The sequence below is a fragment of the Lipotes vexillifer genome, unplaced genomic scaffold (genome assembly GCF_000442215.2).
Source record: "Lipotes vexillifer unplaced genomic scaffold, Lipotes_vexillifer_v1.1 scaffold2083, whole genome shotgun sequence".
NCBI lineage: Eukaryota > Metazoa > Chordata > Mammalia > Artiodactyla > Lipotidae > Lipotes > Lipotes vexillifer.
The window spans coordinates 243,209-263,843 of NW_006797716.1; the positions used below are offsets into that span (position 1 = coordinate 243,209).

Here is a 20,635-nt window from a genome sequence, read left to right on the forward strand (position 1 = left end):
CCCTGTTACCATGGTCTCCTTTTCTCCATTTTTCTTCCTTTTATTATTAACCAAATAGTTACTGAGTGCCAAAAATATTTTAGTACTGTTTTGTTTGCTAGGGGAGATCAGTGAAATGAAGGTCTTTTTTGTCATGAAGCTTACTCTTTGTGGGGTAAGACGATATATAAATAAGTAAATAAATAAGAGAATGTCAAATATTAATTAGTGCCTATAAAAATAATAGAAATGTTGTACTATGATAGACAGTAACTGGGTAGCTGCCCTGTCTAAGATTGAGTGGTCAAGAAAGACCCCATCTCAGGAGGCATCTTTTAAGCCAAGACTTTTGTGTCAAGGAGTCAGCTGTATGAGGATCAGAAGAGCATTCCAAGTAATGCAAATGCAAGTAGGTGGAAACAAGCTTGATACTTTAAGAAGAGAAAAAGCCAGTGAGACTGAAAGTAAGGGATAATATGAAATGAAATCAGTGAGTGTAAAATGAAATTGGAGAAAAGATGGGCAGGTGCTTTTATCTCTCTCAATATTATTGGCTGTAGTAATACAGTATTTGACGCCTGTACTTAGGAATTGGTAGAATTCATTTGAAGGAATGTTATGGTAGTACCCACAAACAAGTGGGGTTTTTTTGTCTGTTTCTTTTTCACCTATAAGCCAATGCATTATTAAATAAACTACTTGGGTAGAAAATGTGTCAGGAGAATTTTTCAACATTGGTAGCAATTGCTTTTTAACTAATTGGTTTCTTTTTTTCTTATACAGGCTAATTTGTTGAATTTGATTACCTCTCCCACCTCCTCTCTACAGATAAATATCATCTTGTTTTGTTTCAGTTTCAGGTTCCTCGTTGTATGGATCACTGATTGAATAATAGATGGCTTTACCTCGTCTCACAGGAGCCTTGCGCTCTTTTTCAAACGTCACCAAGCAAGATAATTATAATGAAGAAGTGACTGACTTACAGGTAAACTTTTTAGATGAAAACCATTATAAACATAAGATACGGGCAAATATTTGGCATTCTTTTTCTCAATTCTGTGTGCTTTTTTTTGTTTGTTTTTGGCTGCATTGGGTCTTTGTTGTGGTGCGCAGGCTTCTCTCGTTGGGGCACGCAGGCTCGGTAGTTTGGTGCGTGGGCTCTCTAGTTGTGTTGCGCAGGCTTAGTTGCCCCGCAGCATGCGGGATCTTAGTTCCCCAACCAGGGATCTAACCCGCATCCCCTGCATTAGAAGGCTGATTCTTAATCACTGGACCACCAGCGAAGTCCTTGTGTGCATTTTTTAAAATGGAAAGTTTTACCTTTTTTGATATTATACCAAGAAGGGGAATGTGCATATTGATGTTTGCTATGGGAATACTTATCTTAAGCACTTATAAGTTTATTGTGAATGAGAACAAACAGAACTATGATATTGAATCCTTTGTTAACTTTTCTGTTCCTAAGATACCTGCCTCAATTAATTTTGTAATTTAATCCAGTAATTTACCTCTAGACCATCTGAGTAAGTTTTCAGATCTCTGGTCAAATTGTTATCAAATGTGAATATTAATCTCTTAAACTCTGTAGCTGGTCTCATAATTCACTTCTGTCTTGTCCTTATAAATTGGTTGTGGATGTAATAGGCCTAAAGGTCCATGAACTGTGCATATGAAGGAATGAGCCATTTAATATAGTATATGAAGGAACTGGCCCTATGCTGTTTTTTAAAAAACAGCAGTCCCTTTTCTGACTCCTTATTTGACTCTTGTAGAATATTAACATTGTTTCCTAGTAGGTTGGAATTTTATTGCTTAAAGCCCTTATTCAGTTTTACAATTAATAGCTTCACTGAAAGATTGATACTAGGAAAAAAAAGATTTGTAACAGTCTTTTACGTAGATTTTTCCTCTAATGATGATACAGAATTTTGCTACACACAAAACAGTTAACCTTCTTTATGATGGGAGCTATTTTGCATTTTCACAGCAATTAAAATAAGGATATATTCTATACAGTTAATTAATATTGCTATCTTAAACTTGAATTATTTCCTCTCATCGCCTAACCAAGACCCTTTACAAGTTATTTTTTATTTATTTATTATTTTTTTTGTGGTACGCGGGCCTCTCACTGTTGTGGCCTCTCCCGTTGCAGAGTACAGGCTTTGGACACGCAGGCTCAGCGGCCATGGCTCACGGGCCCAGCCGCTCCACGGCATGTGGGATCCTCCCAGACTGGGGCACGACCCCGCATCCCCTGCATCGGCAGGCGGACTCTCAACCACTGCACCACCAGGGAAGCCCTACAAATTATTTTATATAAGAGATGCAACAGGAGATTTTAAAATTTGAAAGTTATAAGGACTACATGCTCATCCCATGTCATTTAATTTATTTTTGTAGGCTTTTAAACACTTTTTCCTCCTCTGAGGGAAGAAAGTGGCAGATATAATGAGCCTCATTTTAATGTAATTTTTTATCTTGGGAAATATCCAGCATATACAAAAGAGAGAGAAAAGTAACGTGAAACTTTGTGTACCTATGACCCATTATAACAACTTAATTCAAATTAGGGCCAGTCTTATTTCATCTCTGCATTTGCCTGTTTTCGTCCCCTTAAACCCAGATTAATTAGCTCCATTTCAGTTTAGAAAACTGAGGCAGGGAAGTAATAGTGAATTATGAAAGTAATAGGAATATTGTCAATAGAACCAAGAGGAAAATTACAGTTTTCTGTCAGACCCGCTACATTTCATTTGGTCATAAGACATCATGAAGTTTAATCCATGGATCAAGTCCAATGATATGAAGTAAAATTTTTATTGCTTTCTGTGTCAGTTCTTGAGAATGGAAAGATTTATAGTCTCAAGGAAAGTGTGTGTATACATAAGAATCTCCTGGATGCCTAACTTGTTCTAGGATCAGACTTAGGAAAGCAATACTGATTTGAATATATTGAACCTGTCATAGGAGTCTTATTTTCTTTAAATGCCTTTCATCAAAAAGCATCACGTAAAGTTCTTATATACAGTATGGTTTAAGCTATATTAAAAACGAGCAGGAGGGGGCTTCCCTGGTGGTGCAGTGGTTGAGAATATGCCTGCCAGTGCAGGGGACACGGGTTCGAGGCCTGGTCTGGGAAGATCCCACATGCCGCGGAGCAACTGGGGCCGTGAGCCACAACTGCTGAGCCTGCGTATCTGGAGTCTGTGCTCCGCAACAAGAGAGGCTGCGATAGTGAGAGGCCCACGCACCGCGATGAAGAGTGGCCCCCGCTTGCCGTAACTAGAGAAAGCCCTTGCACAGAAACGAAGACCCAGCACAGCCAAAAACAAACAAACAAATAAATAAAGAAAATAAATTAAAAAAAAAAACGAGCAGGAAAATGGAAAAGAGGTATGTGGGGTGTTACCGATTGTTATCTGGATGTTGGACTTTTTGCTTTTTACTTTGCCGTATGAAAATTATTTCATAATGAGTATTCATTGTGATTAAACTGTGAAAAAAAGAAGCTTTTTTAAAACATATCTTTAAACAAATGTGATTTTTTTAAATCACAGTTAAATAAAGCTCCTTCTGGGAGCTGTAAATTTGGATGTGAGTAGATACAATTTTGAATTCTTGTGGGTAGTGCCAAGTTGTATAATGTAATGCAAAATATATGTAATAAATGATAGATTTGAGAAAACCTTTAATCAGTATGTTTCTGTATTATTCTGTCTGTTTCAGTTGAAGCGGTCTAAACTTCATGAACAAACTGTAGGTTTGGACCTGACATGGATGAAGATTGTAAAATTTTTGAATGAAAAGCTGGAGAAGAGTGAAATGCAAAGTGTAAATGAAGACTTAAAAGATATACTGCAGGCTGCAAGACAAATAGGTATAGTTCTGTTATTTTTTTTAATCCACTAAAGTTCAAAAATAGATTCCTTTTAAACTATATACTATAGAGTGAAAGGTTAAAATTTCCAGGGAAGTATTCATAATTATGAGACAGTCTTATCTATCAAGGAGCTTAGGATTCAGGGATGCAAAAGTAAACTAGTAATTATAATACAGTCAACTTGAGGGATTTATAGGAATTTAGAGTTTTAAACCACTGTCTTTATTGAAATAAGGATTAGGGTAAATTAAAAATTTTATGTAGTTGGAAGGAACCTTAAGATGCCCACCTAACTCACAGTGAGGGCCAGTACTGAAGCTGAACTTTTCTTCAATTCCTGTTGCAAACTAATATTTACATCATTTGATTACATTTGAAGGAAATTGTAGTTAGAGATTGTAACACTCTGTGCTTAACACAAGTTAGTTTCCCAAAATTGAAGACAGAGTAAAACAAATCATGTGACTCTTTGGTAAAACATCTGAGTTTGTTCATGGAAATTCATTGTCCCGGTCCAGACTCCGATAATTAAAAAGCGTAGTTAACACTACTGTAGTTCTAACTTCAAATTCAGGTTTCTACCTATAAAAAGTTCAGACTGATAACTTTGGCTCTGTATGATCTGGCCTTCACCTTTCTCTCTGACCTTGAGTCATCCTTGCTTTCACTAACTGTGCTTCAGACACATGGCCTTTGCTTACTTCTGCAAACTCACCAGGCTGGTGCCTATTTGGGGATGTTGGACATGCTGTTTCCTGTGCTGAGAATGTTCTTCTGTCCTAATCTTAGAGGGTGTAGATCCTTTCTTGTTATTCTGAGCTCACCTGAAAATTATTTCCTTAATGAGGCCTTTGCTGATCATCTAATCTTAAGCAGTTACCTAGTCATTCTTTATCTTGTAACCCTCAGTAACATTTTCTTCATAACATTTATTATCTGATAGTTTGCTTGTTTATTGCCTGTGTTTTGCTACTAGGATGTAAGTTTCATGAGAATAGGATCTTCTTTTTCTTGTTCAACACACTCCATCCCCAGTGCTTAGAATAGTGCTTGGTATATTTTATGGTCTTAATAAAATTTCACTTGATAAATAAATGAAAAAGTTTTCTCAGGTGATTTCTTAGTAGAAGGAAAATTTAGATCCTAACTTCACCATATGCTGGTTGGCAGTTTTCTTCCCTTCACCACCTTTGTAAGGTGTTTCTATTATATCTTGTATACTTGAAGACTTTTTATTTATGATCATCAAATCTTTGAATTTATTATTCAGATATTTTGACTTTGATGTATTAATTATCATTGGTTTGTAGTATAGTATAATATTGAATTTAATCCCCCATAATTTAAGTTGTGAAAGTACAAAATGAATGTCATGTATGTTTTTGCAGTTAGATGATCTTTTGAAGTTCAAGGGCTTTGGTACGAATTGAGATTACTTACTAAGCCTAGGGAAAATAGAGCACACTGATGTGATTTGTGACAGCATTTGACATAGACTTTATGTTTTAAGAATACTGAGGCAGTTAGGTTCATTAGAAAATAGTAGCAAAAATGCAAAGTCTCTAATCTACCTAGATTACCTTGAGTAGGATCTTAACCCTTCTGGGCTTCACTGTCTTCATTTCTAAGATGTTAGAATTATTTGTCGGGGGGGTGGTCTGACTTAAGCAGTTTTCAAAAACTGTAATATCCTTCCTTTAATTTTATTATGAAAATACCTCAGAATATTTAGCAAAAACAGTATAAAATATTGAGCTTATTCAGTACCATGACTAAGTATTTCTTTATTAAATGATGTGGAAATTAAGGTTATTAAAAAATAAGTTATTCTTTAGACTACTTTCCCCAAATATCTCAGAAAAGTCAAAACTTATTGTTTTAAGTAGCGGATCATTAAACATAATTCTAGGAGTTTTGCCTGTTAGCAAAGCATCTGAGTCATACTCAGGAACTAATCTATTGACTGACGTGTTTAAGGAATTGATTATTTTGAGATGTAATGGCTCAAAAGAATATTTTCATGACATATAAAATCTTAGGGTTGTATTTAGGAAAATGCTCTGTTATATCTACTTTTTAATGGTGTGTTTAAGTTGAAAAACTATTAGTGAAACTAGTAGTTGACTAGTAGTCATCCACTCTGTCTGAATGAAAATACTGCTGATACTGGAAATGTAATTAAAACTAGCAGCATTGAAATGATTAGTCTTATGGAAAAAATGTCTTTGTTTTCTCTTATATCATTCTTTTAGCACAGGTAATTTTGGTGTAATTGTGTTAAAAACGTGGAGCAAGAGAATAAAGTAAAAAGAACAATCACTTATATTTCAGTTGAGCATAGTAGTATGAGATACATGTGTATTGACCAGTCAGAGTAATAGGTATTTTAAGCTGGAGGGGATATCAGGGAGCATTTTGTCCAATCCCTTCATGTTGTATGTGAAGAAACAGGGTCCTTGAAGGTTAAGTGAACCCTGTGGTTGATTTGTGGCACAGGTAGGCCTAGACCAAAATTCTGAAATGGAAACATGATGGAAATCCTAAATTCTTTCCTTTCCTTATAGTTAGAGATCATGTTCTGTCCAAGTCTACTTTTCAGCTATTCTCAGATTGACTCCCTCTACATATTTGCCCTAGTTTAAGCTTTTACCATAGCATGTCTGAACTACTGCAGTAGCCTATCACCTCACCCTTCCTTTCTTATTCAACTTCTTCACAGTCACTAGACTTATCTTTTTTTTTTTTTTTAGACTGATTGTTGTAAGAAGCAAAGCTCATTTTTATTCCCAGCTTGCTCTTGAGACCAAATTCCTTAGGATGGGAAAGGAAAAGTTCCTTTATGAATTGAAATAATTTACCTTTTCATCTCCTTGCCATTCTGTCACATGCAACCTTTGTTCCTAACATATATAATGTTTACTGTCTTACTTTCCTAAGCAGTCTCTCTGTCATTATGTATTAGCATAACGTTCCCCATTGTGATTATCTAGTAACATGCTTCTCATCTCTGAAGAAATGGCTTAGGCTTCATCCATGTCCTTTGTTATTCCTTTCCAGTGTTAGTAGACAGTGTTCCATTAGAATGGCATCTATTCTGTATTTTTTAGAGTACTTTCTCATTATTTGATATTTACCTCTGTCCTCTCCCTCATGGACTGTGAATGCCTTGATGATACAGGGATTCTGGGAATCACAGTGTCTTTGTACTCCAGTGCCTAATGTGGTGCAAGGGATACACAGATGTTCAATAAGTAAATGAAGTATTGAGAATCCAACTAAAAGTCAGCCATGGTCTCTACTACCTCTGATGCTGACAAAGTCTTACAAGTGGTAGCTTTTTAAAAATTTTTATAATTTTAAAGTACTTATTTTTCTCTCAGATTTATATTTGATTTATTCTTATACCTTTTTATAATTTCATTCTCCCCACAAAGAGTATTTTAATAATAAAACTCAGCTTGAGGGAGAAAATACTATAAGTTATTTAAAGATAGTATTCTTTGCACTTAGTTTATTTAATTACTCATTGTAGATATAGCTATCTCCTCTATGGATTTTGAAGGATAAGCATAGTCATATTATATTCTGCTCGTAATGAAACTTTGTCAATATATTTTATGTGCTCTAAGTAAAAACATTTTTGAAAATAAAGAGGTCAAGATTGAGAATGACAGTCAGTAAAATGCATTATGTATTAGGCATGTATTTCTGTTATTTAGGGTTTTAAATGATCATTTCAGGAGGCTAAGATTTTCACAGAGTACCTAGAAAGTAGGATGGGGGTCAAGAATGGTGAAAAGATCAGTAGAAAGACCCAGCAGTTCCCTAATCAGCTTTGTAAGTGAATCTCTCTCCTAAGGCCAAACAGAATGATCTAATAATTTTACTCTGAATCCTCAATACAGATCAGGACTCAGCCAGGACTGAACTAGGTTTTTTTTTTTTTTTCAGTGTTCAAGTTATTTTGCCATACACAGACACGCTTGTTTTGCCTTCTTTAATTTATAACCCCTGCCTTATTTAGATTTTGGTGTTTTTATACATTTTACTTTTAATAACTTTATCTTTGAGAAAAGCATGAACCAAAAGGTAGGACAGGAGTAACTTACAAAGTGTGATTTAGGGAATTTGGGAATTCATTACGTGTTTTGAGTTGTCGAGGAAATAAGATTTTACTATAAAAAAGTGAGGAATCAAAACTGAGAGTGGAAAGCAGTTTATAAAGTAATGACTGGAAAAAGGAAGTATAAGAAGGTATTAGCAGGATCTGGCAATTCTGTCTATGGAAGCAAGGGTAGGCATTTAGAATAATAAAGGCCTGTTGTGTATGGGATATGGCAGGAGGTTTTGCAGAAGTATTTGTGAAAAATAGCTATGTTGAAAATTGTGGATTCCAAAAAAGTTGAGTTCTACTTCTCATAGATTGGCAGACAAGGTAATTTGGAACAACTCTTTGCTGAGAATAACTAGAAAAAGTATAAAAAAGTATAAAACATAAAATTTGTTTGACTGCATCAGCATACTACTAAAGCAGTGAAGAATTATGGGGCCAAGATCTAGAAGCAGGAATAAACCCCAAAAGCATGACCCTGGTTTGGGCCACTTTTTCCTAAAAAAAGGAATGGCTGAATGTCTCACTACTTGAAGTCCTTTTGGGGGAATAAACTTCAGTTATTTAACCTTTCTATATCTGTGTTTCTCTGTAAAATGAGGAGAATGCTTGTAATTTTCATGTGACAACTTTAGATAATATACTTGTTAGAAAAAAAGTACATTAACAAGCAGTGGACACAAATATGTAAGAGGGAAAAAATGATGAGAGTATGGGATAGTTATGTTTAAGTTGAATCCTTTTTGTACTTTTTAATATGTAATCCTGTCCTAGGAAAGTTGCTGGTACAAGTATTTTACATATTTGTAAAATAAATCGTCATAACAATCAGTTAGCTAATCTCTATTCAAATATAAAATGTTTATAGCCACTTGCCTGCCTTGCTGGTATTTTTAACAAATGGAATGAGTTTAAGTTAATAATGTGATGCAGGGTTATAATATATTGGTATTTACAGTTACAGATCAAGTGTCAGGGATAAAATGGACATTTAAAGTTTGGCCATAACATGAAAAAATAAATTTGTAAAATACTTTCTCCTACACATTGAAGAATTAATTGGTCAAGGAACTCATTTGTTGACAACTTCTAAATTGAATATTTAGCAGTTAAGGATGTAAACAGTTGATGGATATTTTTATTCATTTTTCAATTAAAATTTTCTGCTCATCCTTTTTAAAGAATTCCTCAACTATAAAGGTTGGCAACTAAAAAGTTATAATTTACAAACTTTTATATTTTGCAATCAAAAGAAAAATATATAAGTAAATTGTGTGTTGAGGATGATTTGATTGTCACTACTCAACTCTAATTTTACAAATTTGTTTTATGTTACAGTAATCAGTTACTAATTATATCTTTACACATTTACATTTCACATACATCTCATTTGCTCTCAATATAACTGTAAAGCAGGCAGAGCAATAATAATTTATTATTAATAAAAAGTATTCTAGGGCTTCGCTGGTGGCGCGGTGGTTGGGAGTCCGCCTGCTGATGCAGGGAACACGAGTTCGTGCCCCGGTCCGGGAAGATCCCACATGCCGCAGAGCGGCTGGGCCCGTGAGCCATGGCCGCTGAGCTTGCGCGTCCGGAGCCTGTGCTTCACAACTGGAGAGGCCACAACAGTGAGAGGCTTGCGTACTGCAAAAAAAAAAAAGTATTCTAGTGACCTTTTAAGCATATCTCTTTAAATGTATTGCAGTTGAAGTGCTAGGTGCATAGAGCCAGTTTTCTGGGCTACAGCACCAGTGTTTTATGTATAGAAAATTAGATGTTCAAGTGGTAGGTAACTAGACTAGCTTCCTTAAAGGTTTGGAGATCTTAAGTTTCATTCAAACTTTAGTTAATTGATTATTTAATGAATATTTTATTCTTTACTGAGACTTTATTTTGAGGACAAAACGAATTTCCTAAAATCCCTATTCCTCTCAGAAAGATTAGCACAGTCAGTGGTGTAATTGACCAAAGAGTTTCAGACTAATAATCATTTAATCTTAGCAGTGGCAACAAATGCTGTTTGCTAATGCTTCTGAAAAACTGGAACTCCCAGACTCTCAAGTAGCGCGCTGCAGAGATTCAGTTTTGAGAAACCCCTTTGTGGTGTGGACACGTGTCCGTTCTTAGCAGCCCAACGCAGAGATGGGATGGAGTAGGTTGTGCAGAAAAATTAGTAGTTAGGCAAGGATATTCACATGAATGAACCACCCTTACCGAACAAGGCTTAAGAGTTTAAAGTATTTGTTATTTTTGAAATTTTGTAGATTACAAAAGGGCTCAAATTAAAAATTTGAAACCTTGAGAAAATTGGTTTTGATCTTTGTAGATGTTTTATGATTCTGCAGTTATTTTTTTTCTTCAGAAGTGAACTCATAACTTACTTTTTTTTTTCTCAGTGTATTGCGGAGGTTATTTTACAGGAAGATATATGGATCCACTGCATTATGTTTAATGAATGTAATGTATGGCTGTAACATAATTTAACCAGTGACCTAATGATAGGTATTTAAGTTAATTCCACTTTTGGTAATAAATTGACTATTCTCAAATTTATTTATTTCCTACGGTGGTGATTATTTATTTGTTTATTAAATGAGAATTAGCGATAAATCTACTTTCTAGAAGTGTAGTGTAGTAGAAAGAACTTTTTTTAGGAGTTAGAAGATTTCTTTGAATCTTGTTTAATAACTAAATAGCTATTTGATCTCTCCCAAATTTAATTCTGAGTCTCTAGTTTAGCGTCTAAAAGATGGAGATAATTTTGTTAGGAAGAATTGAGATAATTTAATGTAAAAGTTCTTAGTAAGTTGTTTAAGGAAAATCCCAAGATGCAAAATGATACTATCTTTACCAAAGAGTAACATTTACAATGTTAGATAAAGAATGAATTTGTAATTGTGAATTCCAGTTTTGGTCAGACTTCGGTAGTCCCAAATATGTTGAATTATCTGTAGAGTTATCACAATCCCTAAGTTATCCAAAACCTAAGTTCTCCAAACCTCATATGTAGACTGAATAAGTAAAATATACACAAATCCTATTCAATTAATTAATTCAAAAGCATTAGTTAATTTCTAGAAGATTTTTGTCATGTATTCTCCTAAATACTAAAAGAATAATTATATGTCAGATGGTGTTTTATAAATTCTTTATAATCGTAAAAGTAGACTTCATACTTAAAGAATTAAATGACAGACATACATTGTAAAATTGCTTATCTTCACTTACATAAACTGTTCATCTTCTACACACATTTGTAAACATCAAATGAAGTAAAACAATAAAAAGTAACAATAAAAAGTTACTCAGGCAATGTGGTATAATGTAGGAACACTAGTTTGGTGTCATTGAGGCCTCGGTTCACTTCAATTCAACAGTTTAAATCTCTGCTGAGACACCTATTTTTGGCTAGGTAACAGTGAGGGAATACAGCAATGTACACAGTATTATTCTCACTTTGAAAGAGGTAATTGAGCTGGATTCTAAAACATGGGTAGTATTTGAATAATCAGAGGCCTTGGGGAATATTAAAATAAAGGCATAGGAAATAGGCATAGAATAGAACAAGACCTGGGTTTTGGATGTTAAGAAATTCTTGTTGGCTGGAGCAGGAAATGTATAATAGCCAGTAAAGTTGGAAAAAAAGAATAGGGTCAGTTCCTGGCATGACTTGAAAACAAAGTATAGGAGTTTGGGTTGAATTTCTGAACTATATCGTAAGCTGCTCAAGATTTGTGATTAATGTGATTGGAGCCATGGTTTCAGGAAGATGATGGTGTTAATTATATTATTGCTAACTTTACCAATATTACTTTAGGTAAGTCCCATTGACTTTTGGGACCTTTTCAAGATTGAAGTTCCTTTTTTCTGCTCTTAGAATATTCTTTGAATTCTATGACACAGATACAGGTTCTTCTTTTATTTGAGGGAATCAGATATGAGATAATTAATGCCTTAAAGAAATTAGGGGCTGCTCCTTTTTACTTCTTCTTACTTTAGTAAGAATTTACTTCTGGCCTCAGAGCAGAATTTAAAAGAAAATGTGTAATATGGCTCAGTTTATTTTAGAAGATTCGTTTTATGTTCATCCTTGACCTTTCTACCCTTGTAGAAAAGGTATTAACTGTTTTTAAAACTTTATTTTTTATTGAAGTGTAGTTGATTTATGTATTAAATATTTTTGAATGAAAACTATATAAATTTATTTCTCGCCATCTCAGATGTATAGTATGTGGAAAGAAAGTTATGGATTTGTGAGGCTTCCTTCCAGCTCTAAAAGTCTATATTTCAGACTTTTTTTGCACCTTACTTATTTAACTAACTCATCAAATCAGTTTTTAAAATTTGGTTTTAAATAAGATTTAGCTAATGCTTCAAATTGTTTTTAGAAAGAGGTAAGGGGTTGTTGTAGGTAATTACTTTGCTATAACACTGATAATGGGTTATTTACCTAATACAGTTCTTTGGGAATTTGGGAATGGACTTAAAGGGATTTTCCTGTTCCTGAATTGGTTATCTTTATCCATCTATAGCAAAATGTCAGTGTGTTTTCACTGTTGGATTTACTGAGAGGAAGATTTGTAGTACTTTCTTTGAAAATGGAAACTTCAGCCATGATCCATTTGAGCTAATGCTGTTTCTTTTGTCTGAATAGTTGGAACGGATAATGGGAAAGAAGCAATTGAAAGTGCGGCTGCATTTCTCTTCAAGACATTTCACTTGAAGGACTCTGTTGGTCACAAGGAGACAAAGGCTATCAAACAGATGTTTGGTCCCTTTCCCTCATCATCTGCCACTGCAGCTTGTAATGCTACTAATCGAATTACTTCTTGTTTTTGTAAAGACAGTCTTGCTGCTCTCGTCCAGATGACAACAGATGGATATGGTGATAGAGTTTTATTTGGTAAAAATTTAGCATTTTCCTTTGACATGCATGATTTGGACCACTTTGACGAGCTGCCAATAAATGGTGAATCCCAGAAAACTATAAGTTTGGATTACAAGAAGTTTCTGACTGACCATTTTCAGGAGCATTCCGCCCCGGACCTCAAGCCTGTGGAAAAAGCAAACGACTCCTTTTTGTGGTGTGAAGTTGAGAAGTACTTAAATGCAACTTTAAATGAAATGGCCGAAGCAACAAGAATAGAAGATCTTTGCTGTACTTTATACGATATGCTTGCTTCTGTTAAAAGTGGTGATGAACTTCAGGATGAGGTATAGTTGAAGTAATTGCAGTTTTATCTTAATATGAGTTATCTTAATGAAATAGCCTTTTAAAATATGGGTGGCTGGCAAAGAAAGTATTTCTTTCATATTGTGCTACAGTGGTCAAATATTTAGCCAAATGGTTTTACATAGAAGGCATGCGTATCTTTCCACTACGTAGTTGTAGGAGGACTGTGGGTGTAGGGCAGTAGTTTGGGTGTCCACAAGTCCTGGTTACTGGGACAGTTCTGGTTAAACCTGTTGTTACATTGTAATAATTAGTAGTGTCTCTTCTTCAAAAAGTATATAGGTTTGAATGATAACTTATATCGTTAATCTAGTAATAACTCTTTACATTTGTACAGCATTATATATTTCTATGAGTTCTTTGATGAAAATATAATAAACTTCAAAACATTAGAAATTTTATCTATATACTGAATGACCTACTGATTTAGAAAAATATTTTTGCCTAGTTTCTATGATTCAAAGAGTAAGCTTTGAAAAACAGACTGATCTAGAAGTAACTGGACTGTTTTATACTACTTGTTCAATAAAGAATTGTGTCTTTATAAGTTTTTTATATCACACAAAGGAAACATTATTTTAGTTCCTTTCTATGCCACCATTTGCTTATGTTATTCAAAATGATGAATTACTCTTACCGTCACATGAAAAGTTCAGTTTTGCTCTCAGTTACTGGCATTATATTCATTATCTGATATAAATTTAAAATAATGTCAGCCCAGTTTTAATACTAGATGAGTAACATATTTGATGAAGGATTAAGAGAGGTGGCATCTTGTTGTAGAAAGGGCAGAGACTGAAATCAGAAGTCTTTCCTTTCCCACATTTTGGTAGTGAGAGTTCAGGTAATTGAATCCCCTAGAGGCTTTTTTTGCTGGGTTCTCTCAGGATAAAAAGAATGTGTAGATTATAGAATTGGTATAAGCCTTAAATGAGATACCATGTGTGAGATGATAAGTAGCATTTAATAAATACTCGTTACATGGTAGCTGTGATTATTTTTGTTATTGTTGTTATTATTGAAATTAAGAATTTGAAAATCACATGGAGTATCAGGAATGTAGAAAAAAATCTAGGTTTCCCCCCACCCCGCAGAGGAGAATTAATTTAGGGAATTATCTGTTTCCATATATCAAAGTTTTATTAGAGTGTATACCTGATAGATCAGTAAATAAATTTTTATCTATGTCTTGTTATATATAGATGTTTCAAGTAATTAATAAAATGATGCTTGGAGGCTGGGTCTTAATTCAGAGAATTATTATTTTTACTGCTTTTTTTTTTTTTTCTCTGTCTTGCTTTTTTAAGTCTCACTATTCTAAAGAAAACCTTTTGAATTGAGTTTTTGAAGTGAGTTCTGATTTTAAAAGTCTTTGGTAAAATAGAAAAGGTGTTAATAGGAAAATACTTGGGAATATTGGAGATGGAATATACATATCTCTTGGTATTATTTCAATATTAAATGCTATTTGCAGTTATTAATATTGATGTAAGTGTTGATAGAGTTGTGTAACAAGTTCTTTGGAAAAGTGAATTTTGAGTTATTGATATTATCATAGTTTGTGGTTGTACAGCTGGGGTTCATTCTTTATAGCATTTCTTTTTTTTTTTTTTTTCCGCTACGCGGGCCTCTCACTGTTGCGGCCTCTCCCGTTGCGGAGCACAGGCTCCGGACGCGCAGACTCAGCCGCCATGGCTCACGGGCCCAGCCGCTCCGCGGCATGTGGGATCTTCCCGGACCGGGGCACGAACCCCTGTCCCCTGCATCGGCAGGCGGACTCTCAACCACTGCGCCACCAGGGAAGCCCATCTTTATAGCATTTCTAATTTTACATTTGCTATTAGAATTATTTCTTGACTCTATGCAGATGGTGTTATTGACCCATGTGAGTTCAGTCCTGAACCTAGCTAGCCCTGTTCCAGATATGTGCCTGACCCTAAAAATTAGGACTTTCTTGGTTAGAATGTCTTCTGAGGGAAAACTATTTTTTTAGTACTTATTTGCATTATAGATGATTCCAGCATCCTTTGAAATTTTGATATACAGTAATTAGCATGGTTTAATACAGTAGTCCCCAAACTTTGTTCTCAAAACTCCTTTATGCTCTTTAAAATTACAGAGGATCTCATAGTTTTCCTTATGTTGTTTATCAGTATGTTCTATTGATATTTATTGTATTAAAAATTAAAACAAAAATTTTAATATATTATTAAATATTGTATTAAAATAATACTAAAATAATACTAAATATATAAAATAATAAATCTATTACATTAATATAAGTAACTAAATCTATTACATTAATACTAATAACACTAAATCTGTTACATTAATATAAGTAGCATTTTTATGAAAAGTAACTTCTCTGAAATAAAAAATAGTATGAAGAATGGCATTGTATGACATTTTTTCAAATCAATTCAAATGTCTAGCTTAATATAAGACAGCTAGATTCCCATATGTGCTTCTGCATGCAGTCTGTTCAGATATTACACATTATGTAGCCTCTGGAAATCTCCACTCACTTTATACTCACGGGAGGATGAGATGAACGAGGCAAAGACTATTTTAGTGTTATTATGAAAATATTTTTGGCTTCATGGACCTCCTGAAAGGATCCTGGAGATTCTAGACCAGACTTTGAGAATCACTGATTTAATGTATATACTACAGTTTGGTAAGGAGGCTGTCGTGATGTTTTTGGTACCCAGAGTAGGAAATCTAATATTACCATGCTGAATGATTAACATTAATGTTTCATGAAAAGTTTTTATATCTATTAGGTATTGTACATTCTTTTTGGTAGTCTTAGCCCTGCTAGAATATAAGGACACCAACATTAACCAGGTTGACATTCAAATAATGTCTTTTCAACTGTGAGGACAAAATATGTGCTGCTTTTTCTGTCTTCTTTCCACCCAATAATCAGAAGAGCCCTTCCCCTGCCCAGAGTCTGAATAGAGAGCTACCATTGGGTAAAATTATACTTAGAGAATATTTAGAATCATAGAGTTCCCCCACCCAATGTATTATTTGTGTGTCTAGCATTCTATCCAAGTGGTGCCCATATAATAAGGGCTACTTACTCTAATGAAGAGTTTCTTTTTTGCAAAAGGCATCTTATCCCTTGCTTGAGTAGTCCTCATGTAACTTACTTGTTTTGCTGACTGATAACTGCTCCTGTTACGTCTGCCATTTAGTCTTTTGTCTGTACAGGGGCAGTAAAGTTGTAGATGTCTACTCTTTTATATGACTGTGTTTTAGACATGTGATGGCAGTTAAATTTTTCCCTTCCTTAGCCTTTTTTTCTAAGTGTAAAACTCCTTCAGTTTTCCTCTACATTAACATTAATCCATTATATCAACACAATCTGTGTACAGTTGTTCAGTTCTCCATAGATCTAACAGTATTGACCTGTAGAATGCTTTCATCATCTTATTTCAAAGATATCAAACTTTCAGTTGCTTATCCAATCTAAGAACAACTAACCTAATAATCTCATATGAAAAAGAATTAAGACTATTTTGCCATGATTTTACTTGTGAATTCTGTTCCATTTCCATGTGTTGATATGTAAGTTATAATAATTTTCACAGCCCATCATTTTTATCATTTCTTTTTTAAATTGGGGAATTTTGCCTTCATCTGGAACTTCTGTTTTCCTTTGTTATTTCTCAGAGATATTAATGACTCTGACCTCAACTCTGTAAGCAGTTCTTGAACCTTGGGATATGATTCATCAAGGTCTGAACACCTGAACTTATTTATTTGAAGAAGTTAGGTGATTCCTTACTACTTTCTCCATAAGGTAGAATTCAGTATTTCTCCATGGGTAGCATTCAATATTTATGGTATTTGTTCCACTTATGGTATTTGTTCCCCTCTTTCCTGTCTTAAGCTAATAATTCTCTGTAGAGAAGATGCATGCAAAGTGAGAATGGACTTGCTTCTCCCATCTTCCTCAGGGAAGAACATATGTCCTGGTTTTATTTCCTTGCTTCAAGCTTGGTAAAAGAACTCTCCTTGTCATTTCTCTCGTTTTTACGTGCCTAGATATTTTTAGATCTTTAACCATATAGACACTACTATAATAGGTTTTAAAAACATATGTAATTATGTTAGTTTTTATTGTGATTTTGCTACCATATTGTCTCTCATGTCCCTCTAATATTTTTCAGTTTATAGTTACTGCGTAGCCATAGTGTTTTATTAAAATCCAATTTTTTTCTCTTATTTTTTTCAGGATTGTGGTGGAAATTCTAGTCTTTTATGCCATTTCATTTTTTAATGCCAGCTGTTCTTTACACAACTTTATTTTTCTAATTTAAAACAAAGTATCATTGTAGAAAATTTAGAACATAAAATGTAGGAATGAAATCATCTGTAAGATTCTCACTACTATCTAGCTATGGCCACTGCAAATATTTTGGAGTATATATTTTAAAAAGTATGAATACTTAAGAAAATGGGTCCTATAGTATATGTAATGCTTTTTTGTTACTTAACACTTCTATGCATGTTTTTGTGACAGTAAAACATGCAATATATTATCTATTGTATTTTTTTTAGTTGAAGTATAGTTGATTTACAGTGTGATTAGTTTCAGATATGTAACATGGTGATTTGGTTAATAACTTTTAATGGCTGCATAGTATACATTTATCATCATATCCTAGTTTATTAAATTAATACTCTGCTATTGAAGATTTAAGTTAAATCTAGCCTTTCCCTATTATAAATAACATTGCAATAAAAATTCTTATGCTAAATATTTGCTAATACATATTTTTCCCTTGAATATATTACTAGTACTGAAAATTTTGCATCCAAAAGTACTGACAAAATTCTTTCCTGAAAGAATCTACCAGTGTACATTTCTGCCTATAGTGTATAAGAGTATCCTTGTACTTACGTTCTTGCCAACCCTGTTTATTAGAGAGATAATTATATCTCACTGTTTTAATTACATTTCTTATTACTACTGAGGTTAAAGATTTTTTCCCCCATATATTTATAGGCCACTTACTGCTTTATAGTGAGAATTGCCAATTTTTCATTTGACGAAGTTCAATTACTCTTTATAAGAGAATTTATAATGATATTAAAAAAAATTTTTGTGATGTTTTGAGTGTACAAATAGGCAAGTCTATTCATCTTTTCATTTAGGAATCTTTTTTTGGTATTATGCTTAGAAAGGCGATTCCAAAGACATGATTGAACCTCCCATCTGTTTTGAACTTTTTTCTTTTTAGTCTCACTGGTTTTAGTCAGAATGTTATTTGGATCAGATGTGTCTTTGTATTTAATTTGTAGGTGCATATCTGAATATGTCCATATCGCATACTCTAAAGTGATCTAGCTATTTTCTCCCAAGGTTCTGATTACTTCCACTTGTCTGCCATTTTAGGTTATTCATTCCTACTTTTACTTTTTAAGGGATGAAATTTTCATGAGGAAAGTTCATGTTCTACTTTTAGCTGAATGTAAAATTTAGGAAAGGTCAAGATGGTTGAAGTGTTGAAGTGTTACCTGCTATAACAGGTCTCTTAAGTTTTATGGTCTGTATTGGGAAAGCACTGGCTGTATTTTTTTATTTATCTTGGTTGAATGTTGCTTTTATCTCCTTCTTTGTGGCTCAAATTGTTAGAATAATGGGCTGAATATGACGATAAAATAGATAAATATAAGTTCATATACTTGTAACCAGGAACACTGTTAATTATAGATAGAAGATCTAGTTCAGCAGCTTTCTCTAGTTGCGGTGAGCGGGGACTACTCTTCGTTGCAGTGTGCAGGCTTCTCATTGCGGTGGCTTCTCTTGTTGCAGAGCAGGGCTCTAGGTGTATGGGCTTCAGTAGTTGTGGCACGCGGGCTCAGTAGTTGCAGCTTGTGGGCTCTAGAGAGCAGGCTCAACAGTTGTGGCGCACGGGCTTAGTTGCTCTGTGGCATGTGGGACCTTCGTGGACCAGGGCTCGAACCTGTGTCCCCTGAATTGGCAGGCGGATTCTTAGCCACTGCGCCACCTGGGAAGTCCCGAAAAGGTATTATTAATATGTTAACTTAAACTCACAATGAGGACTTAAAAATGCTTGTTTCCAATTTGTGGTAATAACAGATTCCAAACTATTTTGCTCATAGTTGGAATGGTTGTTTGAGGAGTAAGACCTTTTACCAAATTTCATACATTTAGTCTTATTCTTCTCTGTTTGGCACTGTTCATTCACTCATTTATTCATTCATTCTCAGTTGTGTGTCAAGTACTCTTAGGTTTGGGGAGACAAAAAGGAAAGGTAAGAAAGTTCAGTCAACTCACTCCCATTATCTTGCTTTCTTACGTCTCCTCCTCTTGGAATTTTCATACATATATTTAAAAGGAGAATGGGCATGAAAATTATGTTTGATATAATGAATGTTATGACTAATTTGGAAGAGCATATGGATTTTATAAGTTGAGAAATATCTGTAATGTTTCTATATAGGAAAGAAATAAGATAAATACATTTTATTAGTAGAATAAAGAATAAATTTTGTATTTGAGGTGAGTAAAAAACGTTCTGGATAATGTTTATCCAGTTGATAAACATAGATAAGTATGACTTAGATTTAGAAATTGCTGTAAGCATTTTGAAAATATTTAAAATTTAATACATTATTTATCTAGCTTTATATGTACATGTGCACATACGCACATACATACATATGATGGCTGTAAATTTGTTTTCACTAAGGCAAATAAAAATCAGCATATTTTGTTTTTAAGAATCAAGGAAGCTATCAGTTTGCCACGTGCATGAAAATGTAAAGTATAATTAAATTACATTGTAAAATGTAAAGTAAGCTTTTAAATATACATGGTACCTAGCTTTAACCTTACTTACTATACATCTAATTAATTATAGTATGTGAGGAATAAATAGTATTTACATTCCAAGTAGTTTTAACTAAGTCGTGACCTTGGTTTTAGCTTTAAGTTGTTGTGTTAGATTAAGTACCTGTAAATAATGAACATTAGTTATTCTGAAAATATAATTTATCTCATTCTCTGCAGTGCAACAACAATTTGCATAGCACATTTTTCTTGAGAGATAAATAAATGCTAAATAAATAAATAATAATACTTTACCCACTTGCTCCATTTTGTAAATCTGGCCATATAGATGCTCAAGCAAATTTTTCATTTCTGTTTGTAAGCTGCTCTTCTTTTCCCTAACCAGCTTAGTTCAAAGTGCCATTCTTCTACTTGGAAAGAATATAATGGACATTCTGCACTTATTGCATCTCTTAAGTAGTTCCAGTTAGATATTAGGATAAGGGATTTGCTTATTACCTCAAATGATTAAATTGTTAAAACATCTATTTTATTGCTATTATGAACTAATAATAATTATATTATTAAAATTACTGAAATAGTTTTTCAGTGATCAGAATT

The 20,635-nt window shown here is 33.8% G+C and overlaps 1 protein-coding gene across 1 annotated transcript in view; it reads left to right on the forward strand.

Annotated features, from left to right (window-relative positions):
* The first annotated feature begins 874 nt into the window (after positions 1–874).
* The window catches only part of ASCC3 (activating signal cointegrator 1 complex subunit 3), a 317,774-nt gene continuing 298,013 nt past the window's right edge, over positions 875–20,635 (forward strand). The window contains exons 1-3 of the mRNA XM_007469886.1: positions 875–964; positions 3,709–3,859; positions 12,628–13,187. Coding sequence (XP_007469948.1) covers positions 875–964; positions 3,709–3,859; positions 12,628–13,187 — 801 coding nt within the window. The remainder of the gene's footprint in view (positions 965–3,708; positions 3,860–12,627; positions 13,188–20,635) is intronic.